This window comes from Hypanus sabinus, chromosome 9, assembly GCF_030144855.1.
Source record: "Hypanus sabinus isolate sHypSab1 chromosome 9, sHypSab1.hap1, whole genome shotgun sequence".
NCBI classification, from domain to species: Eukaryota; Metazoa; Chordata; class Chondrichthyes; order Myliobatiformes; family Dasyatidae; genus Hypanus; species Hypanus sabinus.
The window spans coordinates 18,111,804-18,127,977 of NC_082714.1; the positions used below are offsets into that span (position 1 = coordinate 18,111,804).

Consider the following 16,174-nt stretch of genomic DNA (forward strand, 5'->3'; position numbering starts at 1 on the left):
CGTGTGGTTGAAAGGGCGGGGCGGGGAGGGGGGGTGCTGCTCCATGCACAATAAAAACAGTGAGTGGGGGTGGCCGACCCTTGGCTGGAAGCTGAGCGGAGTGTCGGGTTATTAACCCAGGTGGGTGACTGTCGGGCACGGGCAGTGACCGGAACATACGAGGTTGGTAGGGAACGGTGGTCCTTTCAGCCTGAGGCCTGCGGGTCTGGAGCTGGCTTGTCCCACCCCGGCTGTTTGCCCCTACTTGCTACCCAGTGCCTCACCTCATTAGCCCCGCTCAACCTAGGTTTCGACTTCGCCCTCTAACGACCTCAACTTCCTCCATTCCCTTCCTCGAGGCCGCACCTCATTTCTTCCCCAGTCCTCGCCCGACCCTCGGGACGGTGATGCCTTTCAGCGAAGCGCTCGTTTCCCTTTCCAGGGGCTAGTGTACTGCTGTCACAACACCCCCCCCCCCACCTCCAAACTACGAGTTTGGTAGGAACAACAGTGACTGGGTTCGCCCTCCTGATCAACTTGAGGTAAATACCCCGCCCGCCGTTTGATGTGCTGTGGGGAGGGATATGGCTGGCTGGGGCTGAGTTTTTGTTGCAACGCAAAGTCATCAGCAAACAAATGCATAACAAACTGCGCAACGTAATTGCAATAATAGACGCTTTCCCTTTCCAATCTTGTGCTTTTAAGAAAGAAATGTCCCAATTTATGTGAGCGTGATGTACATCTAATCAAGTAATCGCTTAGTTTTATATTTAAATAACTGTCCATTTACTGAGTAAGTTGTCCTTGTAACGCAATGAAGTACGTGACCCTACTGTTTTCGGTAACAAGGGCACGTTGATGCCTGGCCAGGATGGCCCGTGACGTTGAATTTTTGGTTTGTTTGCTCAGGCAATAATGTTGTGAAATTAAAGGTGATTCCAATAAAACACGGGTCTATTGCTTACCAAATTGAGAATGTACTTCAGAATTTGCTAATTGTATATCGCTGTGGGTAAGTCAGTACTGTACTGGTAACATAATTTTTTTATTTAAGATTTCGAACTTTATCATACCTTTTAAAATGAAATAATGTAGCATAAAACATTGCCAAATCTCCAAAGCAGAAGTATCACGTGTAAGAAAAAATTTAACAAGTCTTGCACCCTTATGGCTTTGAATCGGCCTCTACTTCTGGCTCACCTGTGCATTACCATTTGGAGTGGATTTTTGTTTTAAATCCTATTTTGGTTCTTTTGCTGATCACTCAGTTCTACATGATCTCATTAAGAAAGTATTTCGGTATAGGTGAAAGGTATCTTGCAGCAATTGTAAAGAGCCTTGTTGCAATGACAGCTGGAGTACGGAGAGCATTATTTTGACCTCCGGACACTTACTGAATTAAAAAAAATGTTTTTTTTGTTATGAAGGGAGTGAAAATTCGCACGGAGAGAAGGTTCTCTTCATAATTGAGTAAGCTGGGCTTATTTTTTTCCTAGACTAAGAATAATGACAGGAAATGTCATTGAAACTTGTAAAGTTGTTACTTGGCTGGATATAAAGAGGATGTTACTCTTGACTGTCTAGAACCATTGATCTTGCTCTCGCAATAATTGAAGACCATTTTAAAACAAAAGTGGGAAGAAATTTCTTCACATGGTGACGGGTCGGAGGCTCAGTCATTGAGCTCATTCAAAGTAAATGTATTCCATGATATTAAAGGAATAAATATATTGGAGATTTACTGTAGAAAATAAACTGTGAGATGTGATTCTACGACTTATGGACTCTCTTTAAAGGACTTTACAGCTTGTGTTCTTTGTATTTGTTTATTTGCACATAGGTTGGTTGTAAGCTTTTGTGTGACTCTGTTGTACTACTTTGTTCTACTGTGAGTGCCGAAGAAAAAGAATCCCCAGGTAGTATAGGGTGACATTAACTCAATGGCCACTTTATTAGTTGCCCCCTTCCTGTACCTAATGAAGTGGCCACTGTGCGTGCATGGTTATGGTCTTCTGCTGTAGCCCTTCCACTTCACGGTTTGATGTGTTGTGCATTCAGAAATGCCCTTCTGCACACTATTCTTGTAATGCGTGGCTATTTCTGTCCATTCTCCTCTGACCTCTCACTAACAAGGCATTTTTAATCTCAGAATCAGGTTTAATTTCACCGGCATGTGTCGTGAAATTTGTTAAGTTAGCAGCAGCAGTACAATGTAATGCATGTTAATATAGAAAAAATATTAATAAGTAAATCATTTGCAGTAAGTATACATTAAACAGTTTAGTTAAAATAGTGCAAAAACAGAAATAATATTTAAAAAGTGTGAGCATTCATGAGTTCAATGTCCATTTAGGAAATTAATGGCAGAGGGGGTAAAGCTGTTCCTCAATCGTTTGTGTGCATTCAGGCTTCTGTACCTCCTTCCTGATGATAACAATGAGAAGAGGCCATTTCCTGGGTGATGGGGGTCCTTAATAGTAGACAATAACTTTCTGAGGCACCGCTCCTTGAAGATGTCTTGGATACTATGGAAGCTAGTACTCAAGATATAGAGCTGACTAATTTTACAACTTTGGAGCTTTTCGATCCTGTGCAGTAGCGTTAACTGCATACCCCACCCCCCCATACCAGCCCGTCAGAATGCTTTCCATGGTACTACTTTAGAAATTTGGTTTAAGTGACAAATCAGTTCTCCTCAAACTCCAAGTAAAATAATACCACTGCCTTGCCTTCTTTATAACTCCAATATATGCATTGATGTATTGGGACCAGTTAGATCCTCAGAGATCTTGACACCCAGGAACTTGTAATTGCTCACTCTCTGTAGTTCTGATCCCTTTGAGGATTGTTTTGTGCTCCCTCTTGCCCTTTCTGAAGACCGCAATCACCTCTTTGGTCTTACTGATGTTGATTGCAAGGTTGTTGCTGTGACACCACTCAACTAGCTGGTGTATCTCACTCCTCTGTTCACTCACGTCTCCATCTGAGATTCTGCCCACAAAGAACAGCCACTCATTGGATTTTTATTTTGGCACCATTCAGTATAAAATCTAGAGCCTGTTGTACATGAAAATTCCAGGTGGTCAGCAGTTTCTGAGATACTCAGACCAGCCCATTTGGCACCAACAATTATTCTATAGTCATAGTCACTTGGATCATATTTTTTCCCATTTCTAATATTTGGTCTGAACAACAACCAAACCTCTTGACCATGTTGCATGCTTTAATTCATTGAGTTGCCCCATGATTGGCTGATGTGTACCTAATAAAGTGGCCACTGAATGTATACAGTTTGATAGATTTACCTTAAATTTTGCAGTTGTGTTGAAATATAATATCACCTATGATTTTTAAGAAATTACATAATAGTCAGAGCCAAATGGCATTTTCCTGCTCTGTGTGTTAGCTTGCTGGGATCTATTAAACAAGTTGTAAGAAGATCCTTAATAGTTGATTGGGTGAGTTAATAGTAGCTGGATTTTCAGTAAGCACTCAGTTGTTATAGATAACAGGTTAGATTGTGCATCATTGGAGTAATCTGTCAAGCATTAATTGAGGATTGGTTAAAGGACATTTAAGATTAATAGCTTTTTTGCCATGTGTACTTTAAAACATTGAAACGTACAGTGAAATGGTTTGTTTGCATCAGTGACTAATACAGCCTGAAGATGTGCTGAAGGATGCAGAGAGGCTTCAAGGGATATTAAGTGAATCAGCAAGGCCAATATAGATCATGATTTGGGCAATTAAGACCACCCACGTTAGATGGATGAAATGGTAATGCAGTGTATCTTTAATTGGTGAGGAATTGGAGGGTAGCAATCGGTACATTACTGTTGTCTCGGATTTCAGTACAAGAGTAGAGCTTGCTCAGACTTTAAGTGATCTGGTAGTATCACATGGAATATTGTGTACATTTGTCTAAGGAAGTGTATGCTTGTAATTGAAGAACTATTGTGAAGGTATACTTCAACTGAGAATGGAGTGTGGGGTTGAGATTTCTTACATGTTGAGAGATGAAGTGGTCCAGGCTCCTTAAGAAAGAGAGGTTATTTCATTGAAAGCTTCAAAATTTGCATTGATTTTGGAGGGTTGTTTCAGGGGTGATGCTTTCCTTGGGCGGGGTCTCTAGAACCAGTAGTCTTTCTCAAAATAAGGAGAGGTGAAATCTTTAGTGGAGATGATAGTATTGTTTAGCAGAAGACAGTTTCACTCTTGTAGACTGTTTTGCCATTCAAGATCATAAGGTGACATTATAACAGAGGATTTTGTATCCTGGTAGGCAGTAGAGGTTCAGTTGTTGAGTATTTTCAAAAGTAAAAGCAAATGTTCAGATATTTTTGAATCAAGGAACAGATGGTTAAGGAAGTGGTTATGAGGTAAAAATCAGCCTTGACTTTTTTTGAATGTAAGAGTAGGCATGAAAAGCTGAATGGCTTACTACTTTTTGTTTTGTTTGGAGTACCAGTTTCATGGTAATTACACCACACTTCTAGCCAGTGTGAAGAAATAACCTTTTATTACCTCAAATCCTAGTAATTTAGTCCTTTTTATCCACTCCACTCTTTTTTTTATTCCAAAGCATTAGATCTTGAAATCTTATCTACACATTACTTATCACAATACTTTTGGAAGTCTGTGTGTGTCATTGACTTTTCTCTAATTTACCCTCTTTCTCTTCATTTAAAAAATAAAGTATAACAGAATTTAGAGACTCCCAGATTAGATTATTTGACTTGGGGAAAATCCAACTTTTACTCAAATTGCCCTTGCATTTTTAAAGTACTTATCAAGCTAGCAATAATAAAATGTTCCAGGGTATTAATTAAAGGCTAGATGCAGTACATGTTCCAATAGTTTAATTACAGGTGTCAGAATGATTACTAAATAAAATAATTGTAACAAGAGTATGCTGAGTGAAATGGTATGGGTAGTTACAGAAAATAGACATTTCTTTAGGAGAAATCTGCTTACAGCTTCAGGAATGGAACCCCATATGATTAATTGTGCCCGCACCAGCGTGTTTATTATATTGCTTATGTTTACAATGTGTATTCATGCAAGCTCACTTTTGATTTTCTGGACCTATCTGTCTTATCCAGGTTTAAAAACTATTTCTTATTCTGATGTTGTTTATTTCTCCCAATCATTTTGAAAATATTCTTTATTCTCCCCATTCAATTATACTTTCCAGTATATACCACCTATCAAATTGATTTAAATGTCACCCTTTCTTCTCCAGTACTAAAGAATTTTCCAGTGTCTCCAGCTCCATACAAGTACACAGATTTAAAGTCCTTCCTCCTGCACAGATATCCAGCTGTACATTTGTCTGTTATCCTGCCATTTCTACACTCACTAGCACCTACTGAAGTAATACCACCTGATCTCAGTTCCAATTGCCTTAAATTTCCCCCACTGTACTTCCCTTATTCTGCCTATTGTTCCTCCTTCCTCCCAATAAGACTCTGGCTGCATTTCATAACAGTATTCCTCCTAACTATACTCAGAGCTTCTATTAGATCTGTAATGTTTTACTGGGTCCTTAATTCTGTGGTAACTTTAATTACTATCCTGATCATAGTAAGAATGTATGTAGTTTTAGTACATCAGTGACCTGAATACTTGAGTTGTCAACTTTAATACACTTAATTCCCACTTTAGGTACAGGAGTGTACCTAATAAATTGGCCACAGGAATGGAATCTGGTGTGATCTTGTGCTGCTGTCTCCCAACCACTTCAAGTTGTGATTATATTGTGCATTCAAAGGTATTCCTCTGCACGCCACTGTTGTAATACGTGGTTACTTAAGTTGTGTCCCTGTCCTATCAGTCTGGCCATTCTCCTCTGACCTTTTTACAAAGTGTTTATGCCCACAGAACTGACTTTTTTTTTGTATTTCACATCATTCTCTGTAAACTCTAGAACGTAAAATCCCAGGTAGGTGATCAGCAGTTTCTGAGATCCTGAAACCATCCTGCCTAGCACCTGTAATCATTCTGCAGTCAAAGACACCTGGATCACATTTCTTTTGCCCTTTTGACAAAGTCTGCATGCTTTTATACATGGAGTTACTGCCACCTGACTGGCTAGTTGGATATTTCATTAAACTATTGTACTGGTGTACCTACTAAAATAGCCACTGAGTGTAGTTGGTAAATAGTTGTTAAGCAAAAACATTTGATACACTGATCTTTTATGGAGTTTTATGTATTGAAGTGCCATGAAATGATTAATGTTGAAACACAGTCTGAGTCATGAATCTGTTAAGCAAGCTTAAACAATGAAAGTATGTTTTTACATGGAATGCTTATGCCTTGTCATAAAAGTACAATTGTCAATTGTGTTACGTATTTTAGAACATGTTTTAAATTTTATCCTTAACTGACCTAAATAAAGTTGATTTTTATTGAACATCTGAACAATTTGCAGTTGCTGCTTGGTCTTTTGCATTAACTTTGGGAATGTATCTATATTTTGGTATATTTGATTAATTCAGCTTTGATTTGTGAATGCATTATTGAGCAAGGAATTCATTATTGCAGTTTTAAACATTGATGTGTTTGCACATTAAGAATAGAATTTGCAATCATAAATTTCTAGACATTGGTTTCCATGCTTTGAAGTGGAATTAGTGCTCCAATACCATGGCCTCAAGGCTTCCATGTGCAACTGGATCCTCCGTTTCCTCACTTGTAGATCCCAGTCAGTTCAGGTTGGCAACAATATTTCCTCCACAACCTCCATCAGCGCAGGTGCAGTGCAAGGCTGTGTGCGTAGCCCCTGCTCTATTTGCTTTACACATATGATTGTGTCTAAGCACATCCCCAATGCCATATTGCTGATGACACCACTGTCATAGGACAAATCAAAGGATGTGACTAGTCAGCATATAGGGGGGAGGATCCAGACTCTCCAGTTTGGAGATTCAAACTAGAGGACATGATTTGAGAGTTAGGGGGCAGAAGTTTAAGGGAAACATGAGGTGGTATTTCTTTACTGATAGCTGTGTGGAATGAGCTTCCTGTAGAAGTAGTAGAGGCCAGTTCAGTTGTGTCATTTAAGGTAAAATTGGATAGGTATATGGACAGGAAAGGAGTGGAGGGTTATGGGCTGAGTGCGGGTAGGTGGGACTAGGTGAGATTAAGGGTTCGGCACGGACTAGGAGGGCCAAGATGGCCTGTTTCCGTGCTGTGATTGTTATATGGTTATATGGAGATTGAAAATCTGGCTGAGTGGTGCTATGACATCAACCTCTTGCTCAATGTCAGCATTGATTATTCTCTTCAGGAGAATGAAGCCAGATGTCCATGAGCAAGTCTTCAATGGAGGATTAGAGGTGGAGAGGCAACTTTAAATTCCTTAGTGTTATTTCAGAGGACCTGTCCTGGGCTCACCATATAAGTGCAATTACAAAATTAGCACGGCAGCAACTACTTTCTTAGGAGTTTGTGGACATTCGGCATGGCATCTAAACTTTGACAAGTCTATAGATTTGTAGTGGAGAGTATATTAAGTGGCTGAATCACAGCCTAGTATGGAAACACCAATGCCTTTGAACAGAAAATCCTACGAAAATTAGTAGATAGAGCCCAGTCCATCACAGATAAAGCACATCTACATGAAACACTATCACAGGAAAGCAACATCCATCATCAGGGATCTCCACCACCCAGGACAAGCTATCTTCTTGCTGCTGCCATCGGGAGGAAGGTACAGGAGCCTTGGGATCCACACCACTGGGTTCAGGAACAGTTATTTATCCCTGAACAGCAGGCTGCTGAACCAGAGGAGATAACTTCACTTGCCCCATCATTGAAATGTTCCAACTTTCAGTGACTCCACCCAGTGATGTCCCAAATTACTTGGTCAATGAAGTACTTCATAATGTTACAATATGAGGTAAGAAATGCAGCAGCCAATTTTTTGCACTGTATGCACCCACCAATAACAAAACTCAAATGTTGGTTATGGGATGTGGATTTTTTTTTTGTTGCACAGTTCTAATTCCCTTGAAGGTGGCAATCAGGAGAATCACTTCAGTCTTTCTGATGCACCCTCCACAGTCGCATCACCAGATAAGGAGTTCCAGACATTAGACCAGTGACAATGTATTTCCAAGTCAGCATTAGAAATATCTCCCATCATTTTTCAACATACTTTTACATTCACCTATGAAGGTTTAACATCTGATCCGATCAGTAAAGCTTTCTATTGGCATGATACTGTACTGAATTGTTCACCTAGTTGTATTTTTTTTTGTTTTTGGGAGTGATGTTTGAGCCCTCAACTTTCTTTCCCAAGTCTGTCGGCACAGCATTTTTCTTTGACCTCCTAAACTGGAAAGGAATAAATCATGTCAATAGCAGTGAATAGTGTATGACTTGTAATTTTGGAAAGGTATTTAGTAAGCTATCAAATGGAGAATGCTGTCTTGGTTATAAAAATGTACCATTACTTCCAGGGACAAGAAATAATAATCATGTAAATAGTGTATATTTGTTTGCTGAACAAAAGATGCTTTTTCATTGCTGACTAAACACTATTGTGTGCTGATAAGATCGATCTTGAAACATTTTCTTGTGGAAAATAAACTTGGTTCTTGGACACTTGAGCCTAGATATTAACCCTCACTCTATCTTACTATCATTGCACTTTGGGTCAAGTGGGAAAGGGATGTGACAGAAAATAGAAAAGCCAATCTCAGTGTCTGTGTGGGGAAAAAAAACTGCAGGTGCTGGAAATCTGCAACAAAACACAAAGCTGGAGAAAAACGGACAGTTCCTCAAGCTTTTTGTGTGTGCAGGTTCAGTGGCACAGAGATCCACAGTATACAGCTAAGTAGATACTTAATTTAACAATTAATACCTTGATTTGTAAGTTTAGAGTTCTGCATGTACAACAGTCACTAAAATCAGTGGCACTTTTGGATAATTACTTTGACATTAAAAAAACTAACAATTTTTCTTTGAAATTGTGCAACACTATTACAGTTCGGTTCATCGGAGTTGTCTATAAGGAGTTTTTACATTCCCTCCATGACCACATGGATTTCCTTCCACAGTCCAAAGGCACACTGGTTAGTTGGTTAATTGGTCATTTAAAATAGTCCTCTGATTAGGTTGGGGTTAAATAGGTGAGTTGCTGGGCCAGAAGGGCCTGTTCAGTGCTGTATCTCTAAATAAAATAAAAACAATCTAGTTTTTGACTACTAACCTATTGTATAAATCTCATTACAGGACAGATTTGGGAAAAAACATGTCTCGGAGTAACAGAAATAATCGTGCATGGCGATATGTTTACAGTGGCATTCGAGAAACCGATGCTATGGCTGTAGTATTGCCTGATGGTTCTGCAGGTGCTGTCTATGATTCAGATGGTCAGGTAGGTAACAAAATATTTTATTGCTTATAGTTTCAGTATGCAAATGTGTAAGGTCTTTTATTCCATAAAGCTATGGCTGCAGATGTTAGACATCTGAAATAGGGACATGCTCAACAGGTCAGAAAATGAATACTTTTGGTTCAGTTAAAAATGGAGTGACAGACTTGAATTTCTGTATTTTGATGAGAAATAAACTGATGCTAAACTTACCAAAGTTGGTTTGAATATTTAAATTTGAAACTTCTGCGAAGCATGAGATATTGTGACATCCTTAGTAGAATATAATTTTTACCCTTTATAAAGTTTAGAAGTTCCATTCTAATTTTCTGTAAAGCATACTTCAGAGAATTGTTATGTTATCAATTGTTGCACTGGAAATAGTTAAAGTTCAAAGTAACTTTAAAATCAAAGTACCTTTCTACCCATATAGTTTCTATCCTGAAATCAATTTTCTTGCAAGCATTCACAGTGGAACAGAAAACAATAGTATCAGTAAAAAATTACAAACGTAGACTGACAAACAATGTGCAAATGACAAACTGTTCAAATTGAAATATAATAATAGAGTACATGAATTGTAGGTCCTGAAACTAAGTTAATTTAAGAATATATTTTTAATACTTTTACCATGTCCATCGATAATTTTGACAAGTATAGATTCATCTGCAATGAATTCATGAGAACTGATCAATATAGTAATGTTGAAGCTGTTTATTTTAGTATTGGGGGAAAAGCTGAGGCTTTGGCTGTTGCATGTTTCAAAATACTAGTCAAAAATTGTTTTTTCAGTAATTCTCAGTTTACAAAATTTGAAGTTTCAGCAGGTGAGTATTTCTCACTTATGTATTTCACTTAGTATCAATTTTTTAGGAAGATTTTTAAAAAATAGTAAACTCTTTCTATTTGCTTTCAGCAGGTGAGTATTTCTCACTTATGTATTTCACTTAGTATCAATTTTTTAGGAAGATTTTTAAAAAATAGTAAACTTTCTATTTGCTGTAAGTTCTTCCAAAGTAATTCTTCAAAAAGCTGCTTTCAGTTCTACAATTTAATTTGCATAGAACAAATGGTGTCTAAAAGACTGTACAATTATGTTTAAGACTTTTCTTTTCCCATCTCTTTAAAGCACAGTGACTCTGATTCTGAGCCAGAATTCCATTTGCCGCCATCAATACCAACTGCATTACCTGTGACAGGAGAATCTTATTGTGACTGTGTAAACCAAAATGATACTCGATGCTGTGGTAGTATGCGCAGTTTTCATCGTATGAAGGACTGCCACTGTGGAGAGGAAGATGAATGTGAGTTTCAGTAACCATTGTCTCTTCTGGTGGTGGATTGGGAATTACTTAAGGCTGTACAGTAAAACTCCTGTAATCCAGCCCTTCAGGATTCTGGTGTCTTCCGGAATATTTGATACAAGTCCGATTAAGTGTGTGGAGTATTAATAATGTTTACCAATGTTTCTTAAATGTTGCAGTTGAACCCAGAGTTTAAATGGGGAATGAGAGCTCAGGTAGGTTAAGGAGCCACATGCGGAATCATCAAGGTTTCTGAACGGTAGGATAGTGAATTATTGAATGCTTTTTGTACATGGTAATAGGATGTGGAGAGGTGTATAAACCAGTCATCTGAAATACTTAATCCTGTTGCTTTACCTCTGAAGATCAAAATTGCAACATTCTAGTTCAAGGTTTTGATCATTGATAAATAGGAAATTAGCATATTTGCTCATCCCATCAATGCTGAAAATATTAAGTAAAATGAGATGTTGACAGATACTGAAGTGTTGGAGTGGACTTTTTTTTGGATGGGCTTTAGATTGTGGTCGCTGGGGGCTTTGCTATTGCTGGCATGGTGGGGAGGAGGGTCTGGTGCTATCGCTGGAGCAAGTAGTGGGAGGGTTGATTCTTTTTGCTATTAGCATGTGCAGGGGAGGGGGGTTGCTTTGGGGTTCTGAAGCTTCTGTAATTTGGGATTTTTTTTCTGTTTGATGTCTGAAGAGTTAAGAATTTCAGGTTGTATACTGTATACATCTGATATCAAATGGAACTATTGGTGCTGGGCATACTCGGATTCTAATGGCTGTTCATCTGAAATATTAACACTTTTTCTGTTTCCACAAATGTCTGATTATATAGCATGGTTTTGTTCCTTTAATTAGATTTTTGTAGTTTTTGTTTCAGACCTTGATCAGACCCCACTTGGAGTACTGTGTTCTTCACTACAGGAAGGATATGGATACTATAGAGAGTGTAGAGGAGACTTACAAGGTTGTTGCCTGGATTGGGGGGTGCATACCATGAGAATAGGTTGAGTGTATTTGGCCTTTTGTCCTTGGAGTGACAGAGGATGAGAGATGACTTGATAGAGGTGTATAAGATGAGGGGCATTGAGCATGTGGATAACCAGGGCAGAAATGGCTAACATGAGAGGGCACAGTCTTAAGGTGCTTGGAATTGGAAGTAGGTACAGAGGGGATGTCGGGTAAGTTTTTCCACACAGTGGCGAGTGTGTGGAATGCACTGCTGGCAGTGGCAGAAGCAGATACAGTAGGATCTTTTAAGGGCCTCTTAGATTGGTACATGGAGCTTAAAAAAAGGGCTATGTGCTAGGGAAATTCTAGGCAGACACTAGAGAGGTTACATGGTCAGCACAACATTGTGGGCCGAAGGGCCTGTAATGTGCTACAAATTTCTATGTTCTAGCCCACGGATAAGAACACTGAATGATCCAAGTACATCTTGATTATGAGCAAACTGAAGAAACTGCAATATTTGGGATTTTTCATTTTTATAATTCAAAAGTAAATGGTAAATTGAAAGTTAAAATGTTCTTTCATTTCCTCCACCATAAAATTACGTGTTCTTTAAGTGTTATGAAAAAATGTGCATGCATCACATCAGTTTGGCCTTCAACAGGTTTTCAGCATGAATGCTATTACATTGTTAATAGATTTCACTGAGCCTCTTTGTGTGGGTCTAATAAAGACAACTGTCTATGCGCCTTTTAATATGAACATGTTGAGCTTTGGTGGAAACAACATCAACTCCAGTTAAAGGTTAAATATGAATATTACCAGTTAAATTCAAAGACAAACCCGCTTTGCAGATTTCGAATGGATGTGGGATGATTCAACCAAATCTTCTGCTACACTGCTAAGCTGTGAGAACAGAGAGGTGAATTTCCATATGGACTATAGTTGCGGAACAGCAGCGGTTCGTGGCAACAAAGAAATGAGCGAGGGACAACACTTCTGGGAAATAAAAATGACCTCTCCGGTATATGGTACAGATATGGTAGGTATAGTAAAACATGGTTTTATACTTTATGGAAAGTATATTTCTTTATGAAAGAGTGTTAAAACCTCAGATTTATAAGATGATGGGAGGCACAAATAGAGCAGGCAGATAGTATCTTTTTCCCAGGGTTGAGATGTCTAATACCAGAGAGCATGCATTTGAAGTGAGAGGGGTGTGTCCATAGGAGTTATGAGGGGCAAGTTGTTTTTTTTAAACAATGTTAAGTGCCTTGAATGCACTGAATGATGTGATGGTGGAGATAAATATGTTATAGACTTGTAACAGACACATGAATGTGAGGGAAATGGAAGGATATGGGCATTGTCTTGAACAAAGGAATTCGTTTCGTTGGCCATTTGATTTCTAATTGGTTCAGCACAGCATTGTGGGCTAAAGGGCTTGTTCCTGTGCTGTACTCTTCTATAAGACTGGGTAACCAGTTTTGCATCTGTAGTGATTTTCACAAACTTGTGTGCTAACATTGTCATCAATTTTATATTGACTTTTTGTTATGCTGTACCTTGATACTGTTTTCAACTGTACTTATTGTAAGCATTTCCATCAAATCATTAGATATCACATCTGACTAATTCTGCATTTATCCTGTTTCGCCTCAAATATTTCCCACATTAATTTATTGATTTCTGTCTTAATTGCATGTGCAGTTCTGCAATATTTCATTGTTAAAATGATGGGTTGATATATATCTTGTTTTTCAAGTTGTAACAAGCTGTCAATTAATACTATCTGTGTCAGTTTTGTTACTGGCATTTGTTTGTTGTTAAAATAAATGCCCAATTTAAATACAGCTGCTTTTCAATACTGGAGTCTTGCATATTCCATTTTCAGTCCAAAAGATATCACAACTGAACTTGACACTGAATTCTTTGAATGGAGTTCAAAAATCTTTGGCTGCCCAGTAATGAACATTTGGTCAAATAAAACAATCCAATAATTTGAACATGAACAATACAGATCATTTAATACCATTCTAAGCAGTGAGTCAAGTTGTAAGCTTGTCCCCCATTTAAATTTGAGCTCCATTTAAATATAGTTTTGTAGGAAACTCATCAAGGTCGGTTGGTACTAAGTGACTCAACTTGGATCTTTGAATTCAATAAAATGTTCATGAATAATGTTGTTACAGTTGATGTCTTGTTCTGTTATCTAAGGTTTTTCTTTGTATATCCAGTTTTAAAATGGGTCCCAGATAATCAGCTCTACAGAGAATGTCTTGCTGTGCACCAGTGGTTTGCTCATCATTTGTCTGAACTACCTTGACTGTAGTTGCATTTAGCTTCTCCACCTCTTCCCTGTTCAAAGCACTGAAGTGACCACCTTTGATAACCTTTTGTCAAATCTTTATGTTAAGCACTGCAACATAGGAGCTATATTGTTATATTTGGTTACAGTAGATCAATATCCATTGTTTCATAGAAATAAATATCTGTTAAGCTAATGTGCAGGAGTAAAATTTTGTGGTTGCTTGTAACAGCAGTGTTTCCCATTGCATTCTTTGTATATAATCTTGCTTCTCTAACCATTTCAACTAGAGTATTTGTTAGCTTACCTAACCTGCCCACTCTTGTATTTTTGTGCATCATTCAGATGGTAGGAATAGGAACAACTGATGTCAAACTGGACAAATTTCGTCACACCTTTTGCAGTTTACTGGGAAAGGATGAAAATAGTTGGGGTCTCTCCTACACAGGTACTACTCTTAATTATTTGTCACTTTCCAAGTGAGGAATAACAAATCTTCCCCCCCCCCCCATTTAAATTTAAACACTGTTTCTCTTCAAGAAATTGTAGCACACGCCGTGGATTCGGTGGCCTGTTCACACTTACCTATGCCTACCTTTTCTCCCAGATGAAGGCACCTATAATAGTGATTGATCTTCAAGTGCTCTTGCAGATGTGATTAAAATATGATGACCCTTCCAGGCAAAATATTCCAGATCCCAGTACTAGTTGGGATTTCTGATACTCACGTAGTTCTCTTATACTGATTGTGAATCAATATCCCTTAGTTATTGACTATATATCTATGGTATTATTTACCTGTGACCTCTTATAATACAAAACAGCTTGATTATAATATATACTGTAAATAAAATCCAACTTAGTTTTTATTTCAACTTGGTAACGTATTCATCTAAACTAATTACCCTCCCCCCCTTATCTTTATAATGTGATAATCAAAACTACACAGTAATTAAGCTCCAGGAAAGAATTGATTTAGACTGTCCCAGTATGATTTATTTCTGAATCCCTTTTGATAGAGCCTCCTGTTTGTTACCTTTAGCCACATTCCTTATCAAACTGTCCTGCTGTCTGCCTACATTTCCATCTATAGAATCCATTCCTCAAATACTTATCAAACTACTTGCCATGTATTCCTTCAATTTGTTCTTGCCAAATTCAGTGTCTCAGCTCTTGAGCTGAATTCCATTTGCCTGTTTCCCACTCACCTGACCAGTCTATAATTTTTTATTTACTTCCTCCTTGTCAACAGCACTCAGTGAATGAGCAAGTATGAAAGGAATTGCCTCTCCCACTTTGCTTAACACTGATGAAAGTTTATTACAAGAATGCTTTGTGTAATTAACACATCCATTTACATTCTGACAATCACCTAGAAAAAATAACTAGAAGAATAGAATTTTGAGACAAGTTAAATAGTTTTTTGACCAAGTTTGTATTTGAGATTATAGTGATCAAATTGGAATCTTGTGTGCAAAATATGTATGTAGCCATTCTCCTGTTGCCGTCTTTTTAAGTATCTTTAAGAAAATGATGGTTTTCATGTTCTGATCCCACACTTAAAGGAGATCTTGAACCTCTGGACACTTTGAACACAGCTAAGAATTTAACTATTCCTAAATTTTAAGTCTTAAGTACCATTAGAATGTATTCAGTGTAAAATTTAAATAACTTGGGTTTGTTAATGTTTATAAATCATGGAAATTAGATAGTTTGTCACTACAGTAGAGTGATGGTTAGCGCAACACTATTACAGCTCAGGGTGTTTTGGAGTTCAATTCCGTCACTGTAAGGAGTTTATAAGTTCTCCCTGTGAACTGTGTAGGTTTCCTCAGGATGTTCAGGTTTCCTCCTCAATCCAAAGATGTACTGGCTACTAGATTAATTGGATATTGCAAATTGTCCTTTGATTAGGCTAGTTTTAAATAGGCGGGTTGGTGGGTGATGCAGCTCATTGGTCCAGAAGGGGCTGTTCCACACTGTAACGCAAATAAATGCTGCTGCTGCTTTTCTGAAAACGTTTGCAATGTTTTGTAGGTGTACTCCATCACAAAGGTGCCAAGAGTCACTTCTCAACAAGATTCGGTCAGGGCTCTATCATAGGTGTTCATCTGGATACGTGGCATGGTGTCTTGACATTCTTCAAAAACAGGAAATGCATAGGTATGATCTAGTGTTATAGATTAAATTTTACATTGCTTGCTTCATCAAAAATTTAAGGTTATTTTCTGATACCTTGATGCTG

The 16,174-nt window shown here is 38.1% G+C and overlaps 2 protein-coding genes across 4 annotated transcripts in view; one reads left to right on the top strand and one right to left on the bottom strand.

Moving 5' to 3' along the window:
- The window catches only part of nubp2 (nucleotide binding protein 2 (MinD homolog, E. coli)), a 30,098-nt gene extending 29,701 nt beyond the window's left edge, over positions 1-397 (bottom strand). Inside the window, exon 1 of the mRNA XM_059979159.1 lies at positions 264-397. The gene's annotated coding sequence lies outside the window, so the exon portion shown is untranslated. The remainder of the gene's footprint in view (positions 1-263) is intronic.
- LOC132399134 (SPRY domain-containing SOCS box protein 3-like) overlaps positions 1-16,174 on the top strand; it is a 19,698-nt gene continuing 3,524 nt past the window's right edge. Inside the window, exons 1-6 of one of the 3 annotated variants that reach the window (XM_059979154.1) lie at positions 1-120; positions 9,220-9,364; positions 10,491-10,665; positions 12,476-12,663; positions 14,275-14,377; positions 15,967-16,092. In XM_059979154.1, the coding sequence (XP_059835137.1) occupies positions 9,239-9,364; positions 10,491-10,665; positions 12,476-12,663; positions 14,275-14,377; positions 15,967-16,092 (718 nt within the window). In that variant the 5' untranslated portion in view covers positions 1-120; positions 9,220-9,238. Of the gene's footprint in view, positions 163-396; positions 522-9,219; positions 9,365-10,490; positions 10,666-12,475; positions 12,664-14,274; positions 14,378-15,966; positions 16,093-16,174 lie in introns of those variants that run through there. The other 2 variants (XM_059979155.1, XM_059979156.1) reach the window with 2 other exon arrangements.